At 38.1% G+C, this 19,682-nt stretch overlaps 1 protein-coding gene across 2 annotated transcripts in view; it reads right to left on the bottom strand.

Moving 5' to 3' along the window:
- Positions 1–4,186: 4,186 nt before the first annotated feature.
- NIN (ninein) overlaps positions 4,187–19,682 on the bottom strand; it is a 58,489-nt gene continuing 42,993 nt past the window's right edge. The window contains exons 22-30 of one of the 2 annotated variants that reach the window (XM_009289854.2): positions 19,330–19,452; positions 18,669–18,782; positions 17,803–17,949; positions 16,520–16,699; positions 15,849–15,998; positions 14,974–15,072; positions 11,076–11,267; positions 5,615–5,728; positions 4,187–4,396 (exon numbers count right to left, since the gene is read on the bottom strand). In XM_009289854.2, the coding sequence (XP_009288129.1) occupies positions 4,187–4,396; positions 5,615–5,728; positions 11,076–11,267; positions 14,974–15,072; positions 15,849–15,998; positions 16,520–16,699; positions 17,803–17,949; positions 18,669–18,782; positions 19,330–19,452 (1,329 nt within the window). Of the gene's footprint in view, positions 4,397–5,614; positions 5,729–7,651; positions 8,123–11,075; positions 11,268–14,973; positions 15,073–15,848; positions 15,999–16,519; positions 16,700–17,802; positions 17,950–18,668; positions 18,783–19,329; positions 19,453–19,682 lie in introns of those variants that run through there. The other variant, XM_009289855.2, reaches the window with a different exon arrangement.

Genomic DNA, 19,682 nt, shown 5'->3' with positions numbered 1-19,682 from the left:
GGGCCCCACGGGAGCTCGGTGACTAAGGAGGGCGCTCCTTGTGCTTCCAGCAGGTACCCGCCGCCCCGCCTTCCACACCCGTTACCGAAAGAGTAAGTTTTAGAAGGTTAAACAGGAAAGGCACCCAAGAAGCACTCGGTATTTTCCATATAAAGGTGACGAATAGGTATGCAGCTTAAGGTGAGGGCAGGGTGTGCTTGAAAATAAGCGAAGAGGCGTGTTCGCTACCTGACAAGTTTTTTACACTTCAATCAATTTTATACTTTCATAATGGAAGAAGCTGCTTCTAGTAGCTGCCAAACTGTCCTTTTGATTATTATAGCTTTGTGTACGCATTTGACGAATTCGCAGATACTACTTGAAGTACCTACAACTTCCATGGGAAGATACTGAAATATTTTCATGTTGGATAAAAAACAAGACACAAGCATGGATCGTACAGTAATTTATTGTTATTTTTTTTTAACATTCATTATAAATAATGTGTAAGTTGGTTCATCTTTCAGTTTTACATGATGTTGTAAGGACAATATATTACACTAGAACAAACGAAACTCAATAGAAAAAAAATATACAGTTGTTTTCATTTATACAGAAGTCATTTGTCATGAAATGACAGCATCTGACACCGAACAGGAGACTGTAAATGATGGAAAACCTGAGAGACAGTGATGTCATTTGCTGAAAGTAAACGAAAGGATTTTACTCTTGATAGACCCAGACTGTCCCCTGCTCTACCTTACATATAATCTGGCTAAAATCAAATGTTACAATTTTTTTTTTTTCCAATCAGAATTCAAAGAATTCAATTTTCCTTGTGTTTAAAGTAGTAATTGGAGAATGTGCAACAACGTATACTTTTAAATCATTCTAAATTGACAAGTAGCACTTCAACTGTGTGAATTTAGTACACGTGAATTTAGTACACATGAATTTAACTTGGGGGTCTCTCCTCTTTCAAAACTCCCAACCCGAGATTTCTATGTGCCTTTATTTTCACAGTGATTCATAAAGCAAGAGTTGAAAACATTTAAAACACCTTCTGGTAATAAAGCAGTTAACATCTTAATTGGCAAGACCTGTTGTATGAACGAGGCCTAGAAATTCAGTGACTTTTGACTGGTACAGTCCCATTAAATACTTTGGTATCTTTAAAATGCCTATACTGCATAGGAAGACACATTCATGCACAAAAGACCGCTAATGCTTAATAACATACATGTTTATATGCTTATTTTCAGTAGCCTGGACTTTGTAAAACTAGCTGCTTAGCTTCTGAGCTGACACAATGAACCAATAAGCGACATGACACTCGTTTGTAAGCAGCGCTACCTTTCTCTGCGTTCCCTCCATTTGGGAAGGGATTGTCCTGAATTGTCCTGTAGCAACAAAAACAGTACAGTACAGAAAGGCTCTAGAATATGTAATTACAAAAGGCACTTCTGAGAATTACTGCACACAAGTATTCCAGTGAAATTGCAGTTTTGTCTAAAAAAATATTTACCAAATATTTTCCCCCTTCTCCTCCTCCTCTTTCCTGTGGCTAGGTTAGTTTCTTGAAGCTAAGTGAAAGAAAAGTAGAGCAAGGTAGGGTCAGGGTGAGAAAGAGAGAAGGCAAAATCCCTTTTCTCTGTTTCTCCCTTCTATTCCAACACCTGGGCTCCCTTTTTGGTACTGTGCTCTAGAAATGTCTGTATGTTTGGTTTATAAAAACCTGGTAACTACCAGGAGATTAAAAATTAGTTAAGTAGTCTAGCCTTTAAAATAGAGTAACGTGAAATTAATTCCACAATAGTTTGTGAAGTACTCATTCCCTCTGTTCAGCGTTCAGACTTTGGTCACATACTGAGCATTGGAAGTAAACCTAGGTCAAGGTATGAAGTAGTGTTAAAATGTGCTAGCTCATGATATTTTTCCAAATACCATTCTGATCATCTGAACCTCATTTACATTGTTTCCTGGAAGTATTTTGAAGCTTTGCTAATTTCCATAGCATCGGCATGGTTTTAGGGTGTGCTCAATTACCATGTTGCTAACTTGCAGCCCTGGTAACCCCCCCCCGGAGATTTATTATAACTGATACCACTTATTGATCAATAGTAAAAGAAACAAGATCTCGCTACTTCAAGTTTTTCAAAGCTCTGATTTATATCAATGCAATTTGTCAATCTGACACATTTCAAATTCATGAAAAAAATTTTTGCAGCCTCTGAAAAATGGGATATGCAAATCCCTGAATTTGAGATTACTTAGAGAAATACCCAGTACAGGCATTTAGAATAGCATAGCAGTGAAATAATTTAGAAGGACTTTGTGATACTCCAACATGTTCTTCCTATGTGATTGTATTTCCATTTCCACTATATTGCCTGCATAAAGCAATGGAGGAGGAGGGGGAGGAGAAGAGGAAGTCGTACCCCTGCACGTTTAGTTCTGTCCCTCAACCCTCCAAAATCGGTAAGTAACCACGTGGACATAGATAGCATCCCCTATAGCCACATGTTAATCAGTACCAAGTGAAAGTCATTTTCCATAGGTTACTCCACAGCTCGTAGGCAGTATTATCCCAGTTTCTGGGGGACTTTTGGCTCATTACAAGTGCTGTCAGAATTGTCACCTTGCTAGCGGTCTCAGAGACAAAACATCTCGCCCTCTTCCTCTGCATTCTCAGTTCATGCATATTTAGAGAGGTCCAGTTTCAAGTATTGCCAGTATGGCCCCTTTCACCAGTTTTATTTACATTATTTAAATGTGTCTTACTGGTCTGATGGAGGCAAGGCGTTTGTAGGGCATTTGGACTATTTGCAGTAACAGGTTATATACAAGCATTTGAGCATGCAAGCTCTTACTCAGCTGCTTCTGTGTCAGACCCGTCTCAGTCTTGAAGGTGTTCCCAGAAAACTTGCATTTCCCTAGCCTCATCGACTGATCAAATAGGAGGTATTGCCTGTCGTTACAAACCTTGATGCTCTTTGACCTTCATGACTGCAGCATTTCTGCATGTTGGTCAAGGAGTACTAAGGTAATACTCATCCAAATACAATTTGGTTTATCCTGCTTTTCCTAATGCACATTTATCTTCATCTATTGACATCAATATCCACATTTATAATGTTGAAGGAAGCTAATTCCCTGAGTTCTTCATATTCACATTGAATATGTTTCTTCACAATTAATTACAAACTTAGATTCTGTACTAGGATCTACTACAGAAGACAGGCCTTTCCAAATTATCACTCGGGTCAAAACGAACACTGCATTAATGGCAAAGGTCCATGTCTGTGAGGCCTAGTGACAGGATTTCACTGAAGAGATCAAGTCCCCCTCTTCATTCTTCTGCCAGTTGTTTAATGAACATACTCCACTGCTTTACTGAATTTAAAAATTATATAAACAAAACTCACATCTTCACTTCTGTTTAGTGACTCTTCCTTTGTTTAGTATAACTTATTTCCACATACAAAAAAATTAAGGCCTCTACAATTTTTAAGTTGTCTGGCAGCACAGCTTAAAAAAAAAAAAGTAGTAGTCTTTATTTGCCAGCTGGGAAATTTCTTCAGATGAAATACTGTTACACTTAGTTGGAAGCAGTAGTCCATTTACATATTTTTAAGAAAACTTCTTTTCTGAGCTCTGCAGAGAAACAGCCACGAAAAATAACCCAGAAGCCTAATCCGTAAGGTGGAGCATATTGCTTTACAGAAACCAGAACCGGTTCGCAGGACACAGACCGTATCAGGAAAGTCTTGCTTTCAACAGCAATTATACTGACAGTGTCAAAGACTGACCTATCATATTACTAGGTTTGGACTATGAAGTATCCTAGAAAGCCAAAAATATTTTAAAGTTTTGAATTCAGTAAGTTTGCATTAGACCTTGGCTTCAATCTAGGCAGGAATAATCAATTCAGAACAGTAAATTCAGAATTTCTATTTTAAATTAAAACCAAAGTATCAAAATATTTACACAGTGAAGATTACTTTTAGGCAAAACTCAGCAGAAAACCAGTTTGGGAATAAACAAAAGTTCTCTTTTGGCAGTGTCCTGTTTGGGATTTAGCTCTGTCCCCTCCTTGGAGGCACCTGTTAACTAAAATTCATCAATACAAAAAGGCAACACAGTGAAAAGCTGAAATATTAACATTTCAGTAAAGTGCATGGGGACTGTGGCAGACTTAATGGCTTTGCTATGACCTTATCTCAGATGCTGAATTAAATGATGGGGATGCCAGGTTCTTTACTATTCTATTGAGGTTGGCAATTTTTTCTTCTAGTAAATAGTTTTTCCTTTCAGCAGTTTTCTGCCGCTGTTCTGTCATCTCCAAAGCCTTCAGCAGTTGTGCATTCTCAACATAGAGATCCTTGACCATTGCATCTGCTTTAGTGTTCTTGGAAAGCTGAATTGTGAATAGAACATAATTACTCAGCAAATTAAAAGCAAAATAAAAAATTAAAAGCAAGAACAGTGCTGGGAAAGTAGGTGAATGTGTTTATTGTAACTCAAATATCAAAGGAAGACAACCCACCCATTCATTTTATTTTCCTTTGTTAAAAAGAGATCCTTGACCATTGCATCTGCTTTAGTGTTCTTGGAAAGCTGAATTGTGAATAGAACATAATTACTCAGCAAATTAAAAGCAAAATAAAAAATTAAAAGCAAGAACAGTGCTGGGAAAGTAGGTGAATGTGTTTATTGTAACTCAAATATCAAAGGAAGACAACCCACCCATTCATTTTATTTTCCTTTGTTAAGAAATTATATGTTTGTGGAGTCTTTATAGATACTATGAATATTTTGAAACTGGAAAGGCTTTGTAAGGAGATCAGGCAGATGATAGAGGGCTTCAAATTGATCTTGTCAGATGAGTACTGCTTTATAGCATTTGTCCTCTAAGGATAAGTCTAGTTCACAAGAGGATCCACAAGCCCAGGGATCCCACAGAGAGACTTCCTCCGAGGTTTGGACCACCAGCTCCTCCTCTCTAATCGGGGGGAGCAGCCTAGCACTTGTCTACGTGCTTTTAGGAACAGCCCTTTGGCAGGAGACCTGTCAGCATAGCACTTCCTTAACGTGAAAGAGGAGACTGTACCTCAGTAGAAAACAGATGCTGTTATCACATCACGCCTGTCCAAGTGTTCAAAAGCCACCTTTTCCTACACTATTGAGGACTTCTGAAGACCGCAGACCAGGGCAAGAACAAAAACCCCAAAACCGTGTCAAGCAGAGGGTTTGTTGGGGCAGGGGGCATCGAGAAATCAATAATTGTACAGTAATCCTGTCTGTACTCTTCAGGAAATTCTTTTTCCTCCTTTTTCTAGGCAACTTTTCCAGTTAGGATACTTGGTCGGAATTTGATGTTTGTTTCCGGACTAAGTGCATCAGCATACCAAACAAGCATAGCTTTTTGGAAATTAATGAGTGGTGGATTCAGTCCCCAATTTGGAGTTTTAGGAATTTTTGAGCAAATATGGCATCCTTTAACTCAGAAGCATTAAAAGAAAAAGGAAAGCACCTTTAACTTTCTTCTAAGCAAGAATGGCTTGGCAGCTTTTGCCCACTTAGTTGTTTACAGAAGTAATGGGGACGATTTGAGGAAGAGAGTAAGAATGCTTACTTGTTCTTTCAGCTGATTTACTTTATCTTGGAGAAGCCTCTTCACAAGCCTTAGTTTCTGTTCGACATCCATCATACGTCCTTCCATCATTTTTAGAAGCTGCTCGTGACCCCCCTGGAAAGCAACATTTATGTAAGAATCAGTTAACAAAAATCAGTTCACATTCACCAGTCCTTTTTTTCAGTTTATGCTTAAGAAAATAGCTGGCATTCCACATGTGAGTCTATTTTAAAGAGTCGACTAAATTAGTAAACCATTCATGGAAGCAAAATGTTATGGCAGTATTTCAAGGACACTCGCAGCATTGAACTCGTTTTCCAAGTCTAAGTTACACTTGAGATTACCAGATCTAGGAAAAATTGATATAAAATTCCAAGTTCTGTCTTAACTGTGTTAGTCAGATCTGGATAGTTTCCTTTTCTGGTTCTTAGGTACGGCCATACTTCTGTTGAATGTGGGAAACAAAATACCAATCAAAATCTTAACAATTATAGAAAAAATTCAGCTGAAGTCATAAGGGCATGTTAGTTTGACAGTATAACTCTCCCATGCCAAAGGCCCCTTGAAATTGAGTAATACCCTAAAAAGTAGGATGCTATTATCCCAAACTCAATTATAAAAAGAGGATGGTATTTTCCCCAAATCCATTTTTTTCTTTTTTTTTTTTGATTTGTTGTGATAATTTAATTGTTGATAACTGATGTTTCCAAATAGTAACTCTACAATGCTTTTGCTCTTTTTCTTCAATGAGGTAACAGACAGTCTAACTAAAAGCATAGTAACTCAGTGTCATGAGAGTGCCCGTTACACCAACAGTTGAATGAAATTTTCCCAAATAAATTAGAAACACCAGGAACTACAAGAAAGCTTGTTTGTATTTGGGAACTTTAGATGCTGACTGCAGGGAAAGGGATTCTTTATTTTAATGCTAGCTTGTTACTCTCATTCTAGGAAGTCATCTGAGAAGCTTAACTTTGAGAAAGCACTAACCTTCTCCCCGAAACAAAATGCCTTCAAAACCAAAGTACCTTCACACATGTGGGGGAGGATAAATGAAAAACTGAGGGAAGAGCATTTCAGGTAGGTAGTTGCTCTTCTAAACCACTGTAGAAAGATCCCCTTAGGGGATTGATGGAAGTCCACTCAACATTTTATTTGTTGTAACACCAGAAATCCTTAAGTCTATGTATGGGGTTATATGATCACTCAGCTTGTGAAAAAATAGAAAGAAGTTCTATTAGAGTCGTATAGAAAACAGTTTTACAGTGTTGCTGGACTGGATATTTTTCCAGATTAAAAAAGTACTACTAATCAGAACTTGGCAGGGGACTTCCTAGCCAAGTTATCCTGAGCTGCTATGATTTATAATTTGATTGGAATTCAAAAACATGGCTGACTATTACACTTCATAGTGGTTGCAGAAGCCTTGAGTGAGTAGTTAAGTATAAACTAAGAATTAGTGGTCTCAATACCTGTGATCCTGTTTCTTGGCTTAAAGTTGATTTGAGATTGTTCTAACTTCATGTTATTTCATGTTTAACAGAAGCCAGCTCAGGCATTAGCTTTAAGGTCATTAGAAAGATAGAAGCAAAAAGATCTCTGAAAGCAAGCAGCTGAAATGGTTCATGGCTCCCAACTAGACAAATCATAGGCCTTAAAGAGGTGTTTTGCTGGCCTCTTAAAGTATTAAAAATCTAGTTTAATCTAGTAATTCAAGACAAAAAGAAAAACCACTAAGGAATGTTATCCAAGAAACGAGCGTGTTAATCATTTTCCCTTTTCTGGCACTGCCTTTTTACTTTATGGCCACAGCAGTAGAATATGCCCATGTACTATGCAAATTCTTTTCTTAAATGTGCAGGTACATCTGCTAAAGAGAAGCTGAGTATCTGTACTTAAGTACATCCCCTATTACAAATCTTTCCCAGAAGTCCTGATACGACAATCCTCAGTATCAAAGACAAATATTTTGTCTAAAATTTGTTAATTCTTGTTCATAAAGCTGAAACTATTGATACTATTAAGACAAGAGGCATTATGTTTAAAAAAGTTTTATTTTTCATTTACATCAAAAATGTCATCTTTCCCTGTTAAAAAGTTTATACATCTTGTACAAAAATGCAGTATAAATACCCCAGATTTTCTTCAAATCTCATATAAAATTAGTACCATTTGAGAAAAATAGTCTCTTTCCACACTGAACAACTCCACATTTTAAATAACATAAATAAAAAGTATTTGTAACAAATTAAAAAAGACAGCTTATGAACTTTCACAAAATAGCTTCTAGACAAATAAATAGGAAATAACACTGTGGAGACTTTTTTTTTCCCCCCCTAGAAAAAGCACAAAATAATTTGATCCTCAAGTTTCTCAGCTTATGCCAGTTCGTGTGTTTGTGTGTGTTTATCATGGTAAGGAATGAGATCATAAGCAGCCAAGCTGTCAGAGGTGCCCGATCCTCCGGTAGGAATCTGCATGCACTGCTCGCTGCTCCGGTAGCAAGGCCTAGAGAAAGAAGGCAAGTGGGATACTTCACCCTGATATCCAGATTTTCTTTTAAATACGTACGTATACTTAGTTAAAGCAAACCACCAATACAAGCGAAGCAAGCAACGCAAGACAAACAAAAACACACACAAAAGAAAACATGCAGAGTATCACATATTATATTTCTCTAAACATTAGTATTGGCACTACACATATGCAATTGAGGAGATATTCAGGATGCATTTTCCAAATGTAAGGACTTTTCAGATGGCTCATCCATGTTTTTGGGGGATTTAAAAAGATCAGTGGCCGTGATTAACTGCAATTCGCAAAGCAGTTAAATTTCTTAGAGGAAATTATCTGCCACTATATATATATACACACATACACATATATATAAAATCTCAGATTGCCGAATAGCATTTGTGAAAAATGTAGTCCAGCTGGCCTCCTTTGAAAACTTATTTGCATTTCTATTTTAAACCTAGTTGTAAGTCTTTTCCTGAGACAGGTGAACAAGCTGTTGGTCAGAGGTGATTTGAATTTTGAAATAAAGTGCTGAAGAAAGGGGAAGTTGAGCAACTCTAAGTACTCTGAACGAAAATATTGGTTGGCAGAAGTTCTAAGAGAACTTAGGAAAATATTGGGTCATTAACAGGCTCCCAAATCTAGTTATTGAGTAAGGAGTATGAGAACAAGTGCAGCAATTGCTGCTGTGCAGCAGGTAAGAATCACAGCACTAGACACAGCAGAAACAGTCATTTGGAATTCAGAAGAGTCCAGACAGGTTAACACAGTAGAAAAGGCTCAGGAGTTTTAATTTAGTGAAATCTGAACATATGACAGTAGTCTTTGGAGGGCAATAGCTCAAGACTGACTGTAAAATGAATGAGAACACAGACCACCATAGCAATAATCAAAAAGCAATGAAAATTGCAAAGCATGAGGAGCATAAAATAATTCCAAAAAGAAGGGGGATAACTTTGGATACCTTATTACACAGAAGGACTCAGGATCTAAGCAAGCTGCAAAGTGCAAAGCAGCAGCAGGAAAACTAGATGATTAAGTTTACACAGAAAGCATGGATAATCTGACGTTGTACTCACTGGTGAAAAGATGAAGAGGGATTAGGATGCAATTTTTCAAGGTGCTAAAGGGGACATTAAAATGGACATAAGCTCAACTAAATGTTAACCCTAGAAATCAGGATGATGAAGAAAAATCAGTGAGAATTAAAGCAAGATGTGCTTACAGAAATATTGAAGTTGAGACAAACTAAAACAAATTTGGCCTCGTTTATAGTTGTAGAATGCATGTGTTTAATAATGATTTTAGAAAGTTATCCAGTAAAGCCCATGAAGAAAGCTGTAGGAGATGTTACAAACCAGAATATCCATTCACTTTAAGAAAAAAAAAAAATATTAAAAGGATTAAGTGCATTAGCTCATTGACAGAAAATACTTGCAAAGCCTCTCTGAAAGTGTTTTTAAATTCATGAAGCTTTCCAGAATAAAAGCTTTTACAGGAAATGTAGTTCTACAGATAAATCACTTCTACAAGTTCCAGGATGTGACTAGTTTGCAAATTGTTTCTCAGGCTTTCAAAGGCAAAATTACAAAGTCATCACTCCTAATGCAATACACAGCACATTCATTTGCAGATGCTACTGCTGTAATATGGCTTTTATTGATTTCAAAATTAAACTGCACGCTCTACTTTCCATTGTATATGACCAAGTACATTAGCCTGTGGTAATGCACTTCTATCAGGACTCAGCTGAAAGGGAGAAGACCTTACAATTGATTTCTTTTTACTTATCCTATATTATTTGCTCTTAAGTTCTTTTTTTGGGGGGGAACTTTTAGATCTTATGCCTTTCTTAAAAAAAGAATTCTTACTCCAAGTTTTAGAAACTTTAGAAACTGTTACTGCATATACTCTCTCTCCATAGTACCTTTTTTCCAGAATACCCTATTAACACGTTCAGAGATTTTTGAGCTTCAAAGTCTTGGTTTTACTATTTATTTATTTTTGTTTAAAAGTGTAACTGCAATCTGAGTTTAAAATGTAAAGGTTTTTTATCTGCTAACAGATTAATAAAAGTGTTAGCATTTTATCAAAGTTATTTAGAACTTTATCTTTTCTCATAAGATAAAGTCGTAATATTATTTAAGACCTATGGCCTGAGCCAAAGCTGTAGAGATTTTTCTTCAAAAAGTAACCAAATCTGTAAGACTCATTTGGCAAGCCTAGTCCCTAAGCTTAGTTTTATATGGGAGATGGAAACTTTTCTACCTATCACCTATAGTTCAGTTTTACATGTTAAAAAAAACCTAAAACACTAGAAGCGTTTTGCCCAATATGTGCAGTGGCTGTAATCTTCCTTGGAATTAGATTGTTTTTCCTCAGAAATACCAACGTTGAAGTTTCTGTATAACAGTAACAGCGTTCTCCAAACAATGTCTTGTCATATGGCCAAATAATGAAGATAGGCTGACCTTACAAAAAGCATTAATTTGTTTGTATTCTGCTCTACTACAGCTGACAGAACTCCATGTGACAGCGACAGCCCAAACTAGCATTTTGTGTGACAGATATGCGCTTGTGCAATATGTGGTGTAGTGTATTTTTTAAAACGATGGTTCCAGACATGGATATTAGGTAAAGAAAACAAAACAAAACCTATGAACACTCACTGCACGTTGATCAGAAGAAGAAAAGCCAGTTGAATGTGGATAGGAGTGTTTTTTATTTCAAGAAGATTAAGAGGACTTCAGAATTAAGCTATGGCTCAAGCTAAATATGCTAAATTACAAAGGTTTGTTTTGTACACATCTTTGATAGAATGAATTTTAATTTTAATTTTTGAACTGGCATAAACAGAGAACGGATCTCATCAGAATTGAAAAAACAAGAAAACTAACCAGATATCCTTTTAAAGTTGTAACCTGCAGAGTAATGAGAGCTTTACCTGTTGCATGTTTGTTTCAGAGGGTCTACTTTCAAGTTCTTCCTGAAGACGTTGACTCCTCCTCTCTGCTTGTAGTAGCTGGTGTTGGAGCTGCAGGAACTGTTCCTTGGGCACCATGGCACAGCCTTGCTGCTGGAGCTCCCGGGAGTGCGGTGATTGGCTAAGCATCACACTGGCGCTTGAGTGGAGCATCTGAAGGGTAAAGGAAATCAGCCATCAGGAGGAAGCAGCACTGCCGTTCATACAACATACCTTTTAGTGATGCACTAGACATCAGGTTAGTCCTGAACGATTTCTTGTACGCAAGAGAAACAAACCTGAACTCAGTAAGGGAGGCTAAGTAGACAGCTTTTCTCTTTCCAATGAAAAAAGATGCATCTTTATGTGCAGTTCTGAAGTCTAAAGGAATCTGAGCTTTGATTCATAATTTCAGACCTGAATTATAAATTCACTGAATTTCTGATGAAATCCTGTCAAAGTTAAATGGGCCTGTGGTGAGCTTTAACTTAACAGTCCTTTTTAATTTTAACCTTGATCCCAGCAGCTCTTCTAAAAATAGTATCCACTTACAAATAAAAGCATTAGCATGAGGCAGGCTGAAGTTGTCCACCAGTGCTGATTATTTCTAGTCTTTAATCTAGGATGGCGAGGTAGCATCCTCAAAAGCAGAACAAATTTTCAGTGTAATGTATGATGACTTAAGTAATTTGATGCCAGCTGCTGCATTACATTCAGAATTCAGTATTTAGAATCCCATATATCTTTCCTTATGTTCACTATTAACTGTAGAAATTAACACATTTTTATAGTTTTCATTTCAAGACATGCCACAAGCAGAGTTTGATAGCAAGCGTGGAGACCTCCTGAGTGTCTGTGCTGCATAAGCAAAAGTATACTCAGAGGGGCCCTTGAGATATGGATGCATATAGTAATCTGAAGTAGTTTAATTCCAAATTTAAGTCTTGTTTTCACTAAAAAAAAAAGTCACCAAATGCATCAGCAAGTCTACATAATGTAAAGGTAGTATATACCAACAGAGAGTTCATGCATACTGGTTGTCCTTTGTGAAGTTATACATACTACCAGAGAAGTCTTTTAGTTGGAAAAACTAGGCATCTCACGTGGGACAAAAGGATCGCGTTCCTAAGAGTCCTTGCTACAGCAAAAAAAGCACCTCGGAACAGACTTGTCCCAAACGGTTTAGCTTCCCCACGTCATTTAATTAAGTGCTGCTCCCAAGCAATGCTATGACAGTTACTGGGTGAAGGGGGCTAGAAAAGAGGCATTTCTGGCATTACCTTACTATGGTAGCATTGCAACCATGAGAGCCCAAGTTAGATAAACTGGCCCAGCATTAGATGAACTTTCGGACAATACTAAGAGCTAAGATTGTTTCATGTGACTGTTTAGCATTTTTTAGATGAACTTTCGGACAATACTAAGAGCTAAGATTGCTAAACAGTCACATGAAACATTTTTCTAGACTAAAGTAAAATCCAGGTAAGACTAGCTCACAGTTGTAATAGTTTATAATACTAAAAAAAGACCAGAACTGTACAATAAAAACCCCTGATGTTTCAGACAAGCTGATTTGCAGCTTGAGTTCACATAAGATTAATACTTTCTTCCTATAAAGTTCAGTTGACTACATCATAAAATCCTCACCACCTGTTATCTCAAAACCATTACTCTGTTCCCTTAGGAAAAGGCATATAAGATTGTGTTAGTGGTTTTAATTTTCCTTCCACAAGTGGTAGAATTAAGGCCTCAACTCATAATCATATTTCAGTTACTGAGTTCATCTGTAACAAACAACTATAAGCATTTTTCACAGTGGTGCAGCTCTTCTGGCCGTGTTAGCATCTGTACATCTCTGCTGGCCCAGGTAAACAGAAAATAGGTTTAAGTATTTTAAAATAAAACTCTGTATTTTTTAAGCTATCAGGAGGTTCTCTTGAATCAACTTGTCTAAAGGAGCTATTCTTTTACCGACAATATAAACAATAAAAATATTGAGCTTTTGATGGAATTTGTTTAGGGTTTCGTGTAATGTTGTGAAGCATACAAGTATCTAATGAAAGAGCTGAAGAAACAGTCAATTAATGTTAACGGCATCTTAAAAATAAATACCAATTGTGTGGCCAATGAAAACAATACAGTCTTGCTGTATTCATCTGTGGAAGGAAGTGGAACAATAATGAACTTGCTAAACTATTAGGGATGACACTGAGTGTGATCACGTATCAGTTCACATTAAGGAAACATTTGACAGTCTGGTGAAAAAGCATGCAGCTATCAGAGGTAAATATGAAAACACCTTCAAGCCTCACAGTCAATGGGTTAGAAGGAAGGGGTTGAGCCACTTTTCATTCATTCTTTTGAATGCGACTGATTATTTCTTTCCATTTTCATGGCAATGCCTTAGAAGTATGCAACTTCTTGGCCTACGGAATCAAATTGCACAATATACTAACCACAAAGAAGTTAGCGCAGCTGTCAAAGTAAAAATTTTACATTAAAATGAATAGTGGCTGCTTTACTTAAAAGATGCATGGAATAATAAAAAAAAAATCCATAAAAGCAAGAAATGTTTTCTCCATGCTATGGTAGTACATTGAAAATGATTGCTCTACCTTCGCACACTATTTCAGAAAGAGAACTGCACCCTTCTCTGCTAGTTCCAACCACTGAGTTCTAGACAGGTTAGCCATGAACAAAAGGAGAACAGGCACAAAAGAGAAAGTTAGAAGTCATAAAATGCTAAGTGAATGTTATACACACCTGCTGGGAAAATGTTATCAGGAGTAATGAGTCCTGCATGTTTGAAATACAAATTTTAGGAGAAAACGCAATTCCATGCTTGGTGTTTATACTGAAGGGTTTAACAGTGTTTGGAATTTTCCCAAAGCTTAATTAAGACTATATAAATAAAAGCGCAGGGCATATAAACAGTCTTTTCAGTAACTTGTCAAAATCTCATGTTTTCTGATCAAGTTCTTACAATTTTACAGCTAATTACATGTTATGCTGAATATACTATGTTTCCCATTTGCTCTCTTGATGAAAAACATGAAGTCTTAATAAACGGTGTTGTAAAAGCCTCATCTAGAAGATGCTTTGATTCATGGAACAAGTCAAAATTGTGTTTTTGTTTTTGTTTTTTTTTAATATTATGTTTTAAACTCAAATTCAGGACATCAAATTTAGGCAAGACTGCTGAGACACAACTCTGAGGTCTAGCCTGACCTTAAGGGATACACTAACTTAACATAGTTAAGCTTGCCCGTTCCTATAACCAAGGACACCTAAGAATTAGGCAGTTTGCACAACATCCAGCACGATCCATCTCCAGCAGTACTGAACAGACATCCACACTTACAGCAGGCTTTGGAAGAATCTGAACTGAAGTTTTCACTCATGCCTTTAGATTAACAGCAAGTTGTGTAAATTGTTACTCTGTCACGATCTAGATAAGATAGCAAGGCTGCCACTCAGCAAATTATTCCCATAGTAAATAAGAACAGGTTTCTACATTAAGAGCAGCATTACGCAAATTTTAGTTAGGAAACTTGAGGTTACATGTTTTAGGAAGGAAGAGGAAAGTGTTAGCCTTGCCTCAAGCGGAGAAACAAATTTCTTCGCTATTTGATTTTATATCTGCAGCCTTACGTGAATTGACAATAAACCTCAATGTGCTTCAGAGAAGCATGTTTGTCACACTAACATCTTGATCATGCAAGATGAGATTAGGCATCAGGGGAGATTAAGTCTTCTAGTTTCGATTAGTTTCCGCTGTTCCTACACATCTAGAAGTTGTTTTTAAATGCATTCATAGATTCAGTGAGGTAGTGATAGAGCCCCACACTATTCAGTACAGTCAACGCTGATTGAAAAGTACCTCCATTAACTGATCATCCAGTTTGACTTGCTTTTTTCTTAGCCCTTCATTCTCTGAGCTGGTTTCCAGTTCACGTTCAAGAGAATTCATCTGACTGATCTATTAAAGACAAGAAGTTTCCTTAGAAAGATAGTAGTTTCTCATTTTATCTGTGGGTTTTTTTTCCCCCCCAATATGCAAGTCATGAATCACTGCACATCAAGACAATTCAAGATTAAGATATAAGTATTCGGACAAGTGTAATGCTTTGCTGAAAGTGATGTCTAAGACAATGTTATACTGTGTCTCTGACGAGTTTCAAATAGGCAGGGTAACTGATTTTTAATTTAAAAGTGGTAATGCTAGCATACGAGCGCTGTGTATTGCGGAGCACTTGAGGAAGCTGTGTTTTGTTTATGGTCCCCATGTTCTACCACGGAACTGTTCGTACTGTTCCTGCAGCACAGGGGCACAGACTTCCACCCTGCAGGCTCTGCAGAAGCACAGAATGCAGCACAGGCACAGACTTCCACCCTGCAGGCTCTGCGGAAGCACAGAAGACAGTCAGCTCCTTGGGACAGGGATTCATAAGAGACAACGCAAAGATCAGAGTAAAAGAAGATTACAGCTTACCACATTAGCTCTTCGAGATGGAAAGTACTGCTGTGAGTCACGCGTTTACCATCTAAAACTAACCTTCCTGTTTGCAGATGACAACGGCACAGACTTCCACCCTGCAGGCTCTGCGGAAGCACAGAAGACAGTCAGCTCCTTGGGACAGGGATTCATAAGAGACAACGCAAAGATCAGAGTAAAAGAAGATTACAGCTTACCACATTAGCTCTTCGAGATGGAAAGTACTGCTGTGAGTCACGCGTTTACCATCTAAAACTAACCTTCCTGTTTGCAGATGACAACTCCTTCTGAAGCTGTTCACACTCCCTCTTCAAGCTTAATTTCTCTTGCTCTATGGCTTTGACGATACCTGACTGGCTTTGGTGCTTCTGGTGCTTTAGGGAAAGGATAGTAGATTCCAGCTGTCTGATCTAAAGAGACCAGAGATGAACAAATGTGGAAAAACATTCCAGACACTTCACAAATCAGGTTGCATGTACTTAATCTAAAATACCAAGTACCAACCAATTTCGGACTCATAGCAGATTCTGGTGTATTTCTGACATTTTAGCTTTGAGCAATAAAAGGTCTTTCCCTTCCTCTTCCTCCTAATCTGCCTACTGCTGTGAGCCAAGAAATCAGACATGAAGAATGCTCGGAATACTAAGAAGTTTTTATGAAAGAAAAAATTGAAGGGCGTTAACTGAAAGTCGGACCAGAGTCTTAGACAAGAGTTATCAGGATTTTCTTTTAGAAAAGAACATCCTAAGAGTGTCTGCATACTCAGCGCAGATGTAAAGGAAAACTATTCCATTATGCATTCTTTCTGCAAATGTTTGTATTCAAAACTAACGAGCCACATTCCTCTCCTGTATTACCCACTGCAAAACAAGTTTTGCCTAGCACGCAACGCAGGGACCGCCTCTGTGATCTGTCAGCTTGCTCAGGTTACCTTCTCCCTGGAGTGAGTCAGGTCTGTTTTAGTGCTCTGGACTTCTCTTTGCAGCCTCTCATTCTCCTGCCGGAGCAGCTGCTGCTCCTGTTTCGTCAGCTGGTCCAGTTCATCCCAGTGTAGTTGCCTCTGTTGGTCCTGCAGCCCTGAGGAAGGCACAGCCAGTTCTAGAACCCGATTCTTAAGACAGACAGAATTGCAAGGTTAGGCCTTAAACAAAGAAGCAGACATTTTCTCTATTCAGGTGGGTTTTAAGTAGGCTTTCAGTAACTGCAGACTCTAAAGTCGCAAGGTTCCCGTCTTCCTCCCAGCCTACACACTGTTTTCCACTAAGAAACCCGACATGCTAATCACAGTGCAAAACCAAAGTGCTTCCCTTGACTGAAATCACAGATAATAGCTGTGCGCCAGAACGGTTGATATGAGTGCGCAGAGTTCAACACCACAAAAAAGCAATTTGTGCTCCATTTCACAGCCTCATCAAGCAAATAATAGAACTCTATTATATATTATTCAGTAATAGCTGTAATTTAGTTCCTGTTGTACAATTCTGAAACAGCCTCTTTTCCATGTGGACATTAAATATTCCTTAATTACATGGCAAACACGCCAAATTAGTAACTGAATTCATAATACCAATCCCAAGACTGCTGTCTACAACTCCTTCAGTTACAGTTCCTCATGAGTTGAGAGGCTGCTATAATGCTGTGCCTTTCAAAAACAAGTATGACTGAAAATTAGATCCCCCTGTCAGTTACTAGTTTGACTGTTAATATGTTTGTAGTTTTGATATGTGTAAATTCATACATCGTCCACAGCTATTTTTTTTTTTTGGCATAAGATTTCTTTCTGGGAAGAAAGGAGACTCAGGAGATGGACTGATCATTGCCTGTCCTCACATTCAAAACTTAAAATAAGTTTTTAAAAAAGAAGTTTAAAATCCGCACTTTATATACAATCCGACAAGACTAATTATAGCTAACTATTTTAAAACGGAAAACTATTAAATACAGAAAACATCATTAAAACAGGGCTTCTTTTGTACCCACCTCCTTTCAGCTTTTTTTAAATTATTAGCTTTATATCACTTGTTTAAAAAAAACCAAAAAAATCAATAGTTGCATAACTCTGAGTCTACTTGCCCAAGTCTGCAGCACTATTTGTGTCCTTTTAATGGACAAGCCAACCTAAAGAAATAAGTTGGCTACAGGAGAGCAGCAGCTAGGGTCCATAAACCCTGGCGTGCAAAGCTGACTGACTTTGAGGCACCCGAGGTCCGTTACCTTTTCGTTGGCATTCTGCAGCTGCTTGTGTAAAGACATCACTTCTTGTTTAAGAGTTTCCTTCTCCTGTTGCGTCACGCGTAAGTCCGACTTTAGTCGGGACATTTGAAGGTTGGTGTTCTGCAGCGTTTCGTCTAGACTCTGAACCTGTAACAAGCAGGAACACAGCTTGGCATTTGCTGGACCAAGATTTCTTGTAACCTCGGTCTGCTAGGATGTGTATGCACCACATATCACACATATTTAGGATCTCTGATGGAGGGAGTGAAGAAGTTTATAATGCTGACAGCCCCCTTTAAAAAATGCGAAGTGATATTCTGACTTTGTTCCAAATTAGTAGCCATGCACTTTGAACACAGCCACAATACTGCATTCGGAGACACATCTTCCACCCCCGCATATTTATTGTGCTATGCTGGGAAGAGAAGATTTCTCTTGAATTATTTATTCTTCCTGGCAGCCGATGGCCAACAAGAAACCCCAAGCATAATTAGCCAAGCAGATAGCCATTCGTTCCCCTCCCCTGCCTGGTGAGAGACGAGCCACTGCCAGAAGAGCAGGGAGCAACAGCAGAGTCTCTGCAGTATTTTAGGAATAACTGGGCAGAATGAATTGGCAAAATGAACTTGGCTGTAGACGCAAAACAACATAGCTTATTCTTGGGGAAAAAAAAACCCCTCGCTGCATTTCACAAGTTTCCTCTTGTCCTTTAAGAATGTCACTTTGAAAGCCCATCGAAGTGGCCATTCTTAGCTGCATGACATCTTTGCACACATTAGAAGAGGGCTGTTTTATGAGAAAAGCCCTACAAGAGATTAAAAAAAAATGTTTTTGATCTAGGGCTATAACAAAAATCACTATTATACCTTTTCTTGTGACACAGTGAGCTGTGTTTTCAGTGATTGACTCTGCTGTTCCCAGGACTTCTGTTCCTGCTTCAAGCTGCCAACTGCATTCTCCAAGCAGCTTACTTTAGCTACCTGAAATAAGATTACATCGGTAAGCCTGACTCATTCAGGATTTTCTTTAACTCAGTTTGACTTTGAGAGTTAAGCTGGAGGGAGTTACAGCTACACAAAGAAAACACAGGAGAGCAAAAAAAAAAACCCCTCAGCTCCCCGCCTGAATCTCCACACAACAGGATCATTATTTATAGTGTGCGTATTAGTTACACTGCTCGAGTTCTGAGTTACAATACGTCAGAGTTGCAATGGAAGTGCAAGAACACTGTCTTCCTTGTCCTGCTGCAATATTTATATCCAGGCCTCTGTTCCTTGCAATGTTTGGAATTTTCTACGTAATCAAATTACAGTAAAGCCGTGCTCCAGAATTTAAGCTTTCTCTTTAAGACCAGCTGGGAAAAAAAGGCAGTGGCAATTAAGCCTTTATCCAGCTTGAAGGTAAGAAAAAAAAGAGATAAAATCCAGAGTAGTTTTACAGGTTAGGGTGATACAGATAGTGATACAGGAATTGTAACAGCCCGTTACAGCACGTAGGTAGTGACGTGGATTTGCAGTTCTTTCATACCTTCTCAATACATCTGTTTAATTCCTCACTCAGGGCTTCTTTGTCTTTCTGCAGCTTTTCGTTTTTAGTAATTAAGCTCGAAACTTCATTTTGAAGGTCAGAAAGATCAGGACATCTCGGCAGCTGTGGAAAAACAAACCCCTCACAGTTGTGTTTGTGTGCCGTTTCCGAATTTTGCATGCAAGTGTTACACAAAGCTTTCTCTTCTCCTCCGGGCTAAGCATCCCGCTCCGGATAGGGTGGAAGGGAGAGGAGCATACTGCAGTTTGGTACGAATGACCATATGAGTATCGTTCGTATGATCCAGGGCATCCTTCCTGCAACAGCAGTGCTAAGGATTCCTAATCATAGAA

The sequence above is a fragment of the Aptenodytes forsteri genome, unplaced genomic scaffold (assembly GCF_000699145.1).
Source record: "Aptenodytes forsteri isolate BGI_AS27 unplaced genomic scaffold, ASM69914v1 Scaffold76, whole genome shotgun sequence".
Taxonomy (NCBI): domain Eukaryota; kingdom Metazoa; phylum Chordata; class Aves; order Sphenisciformes; family Spheniscidae; genus Aptenodytes; species Aptenodytes forsteri.
This window is presented reverse-complemented; position numbering and strand designations above follow the sequence as displayed.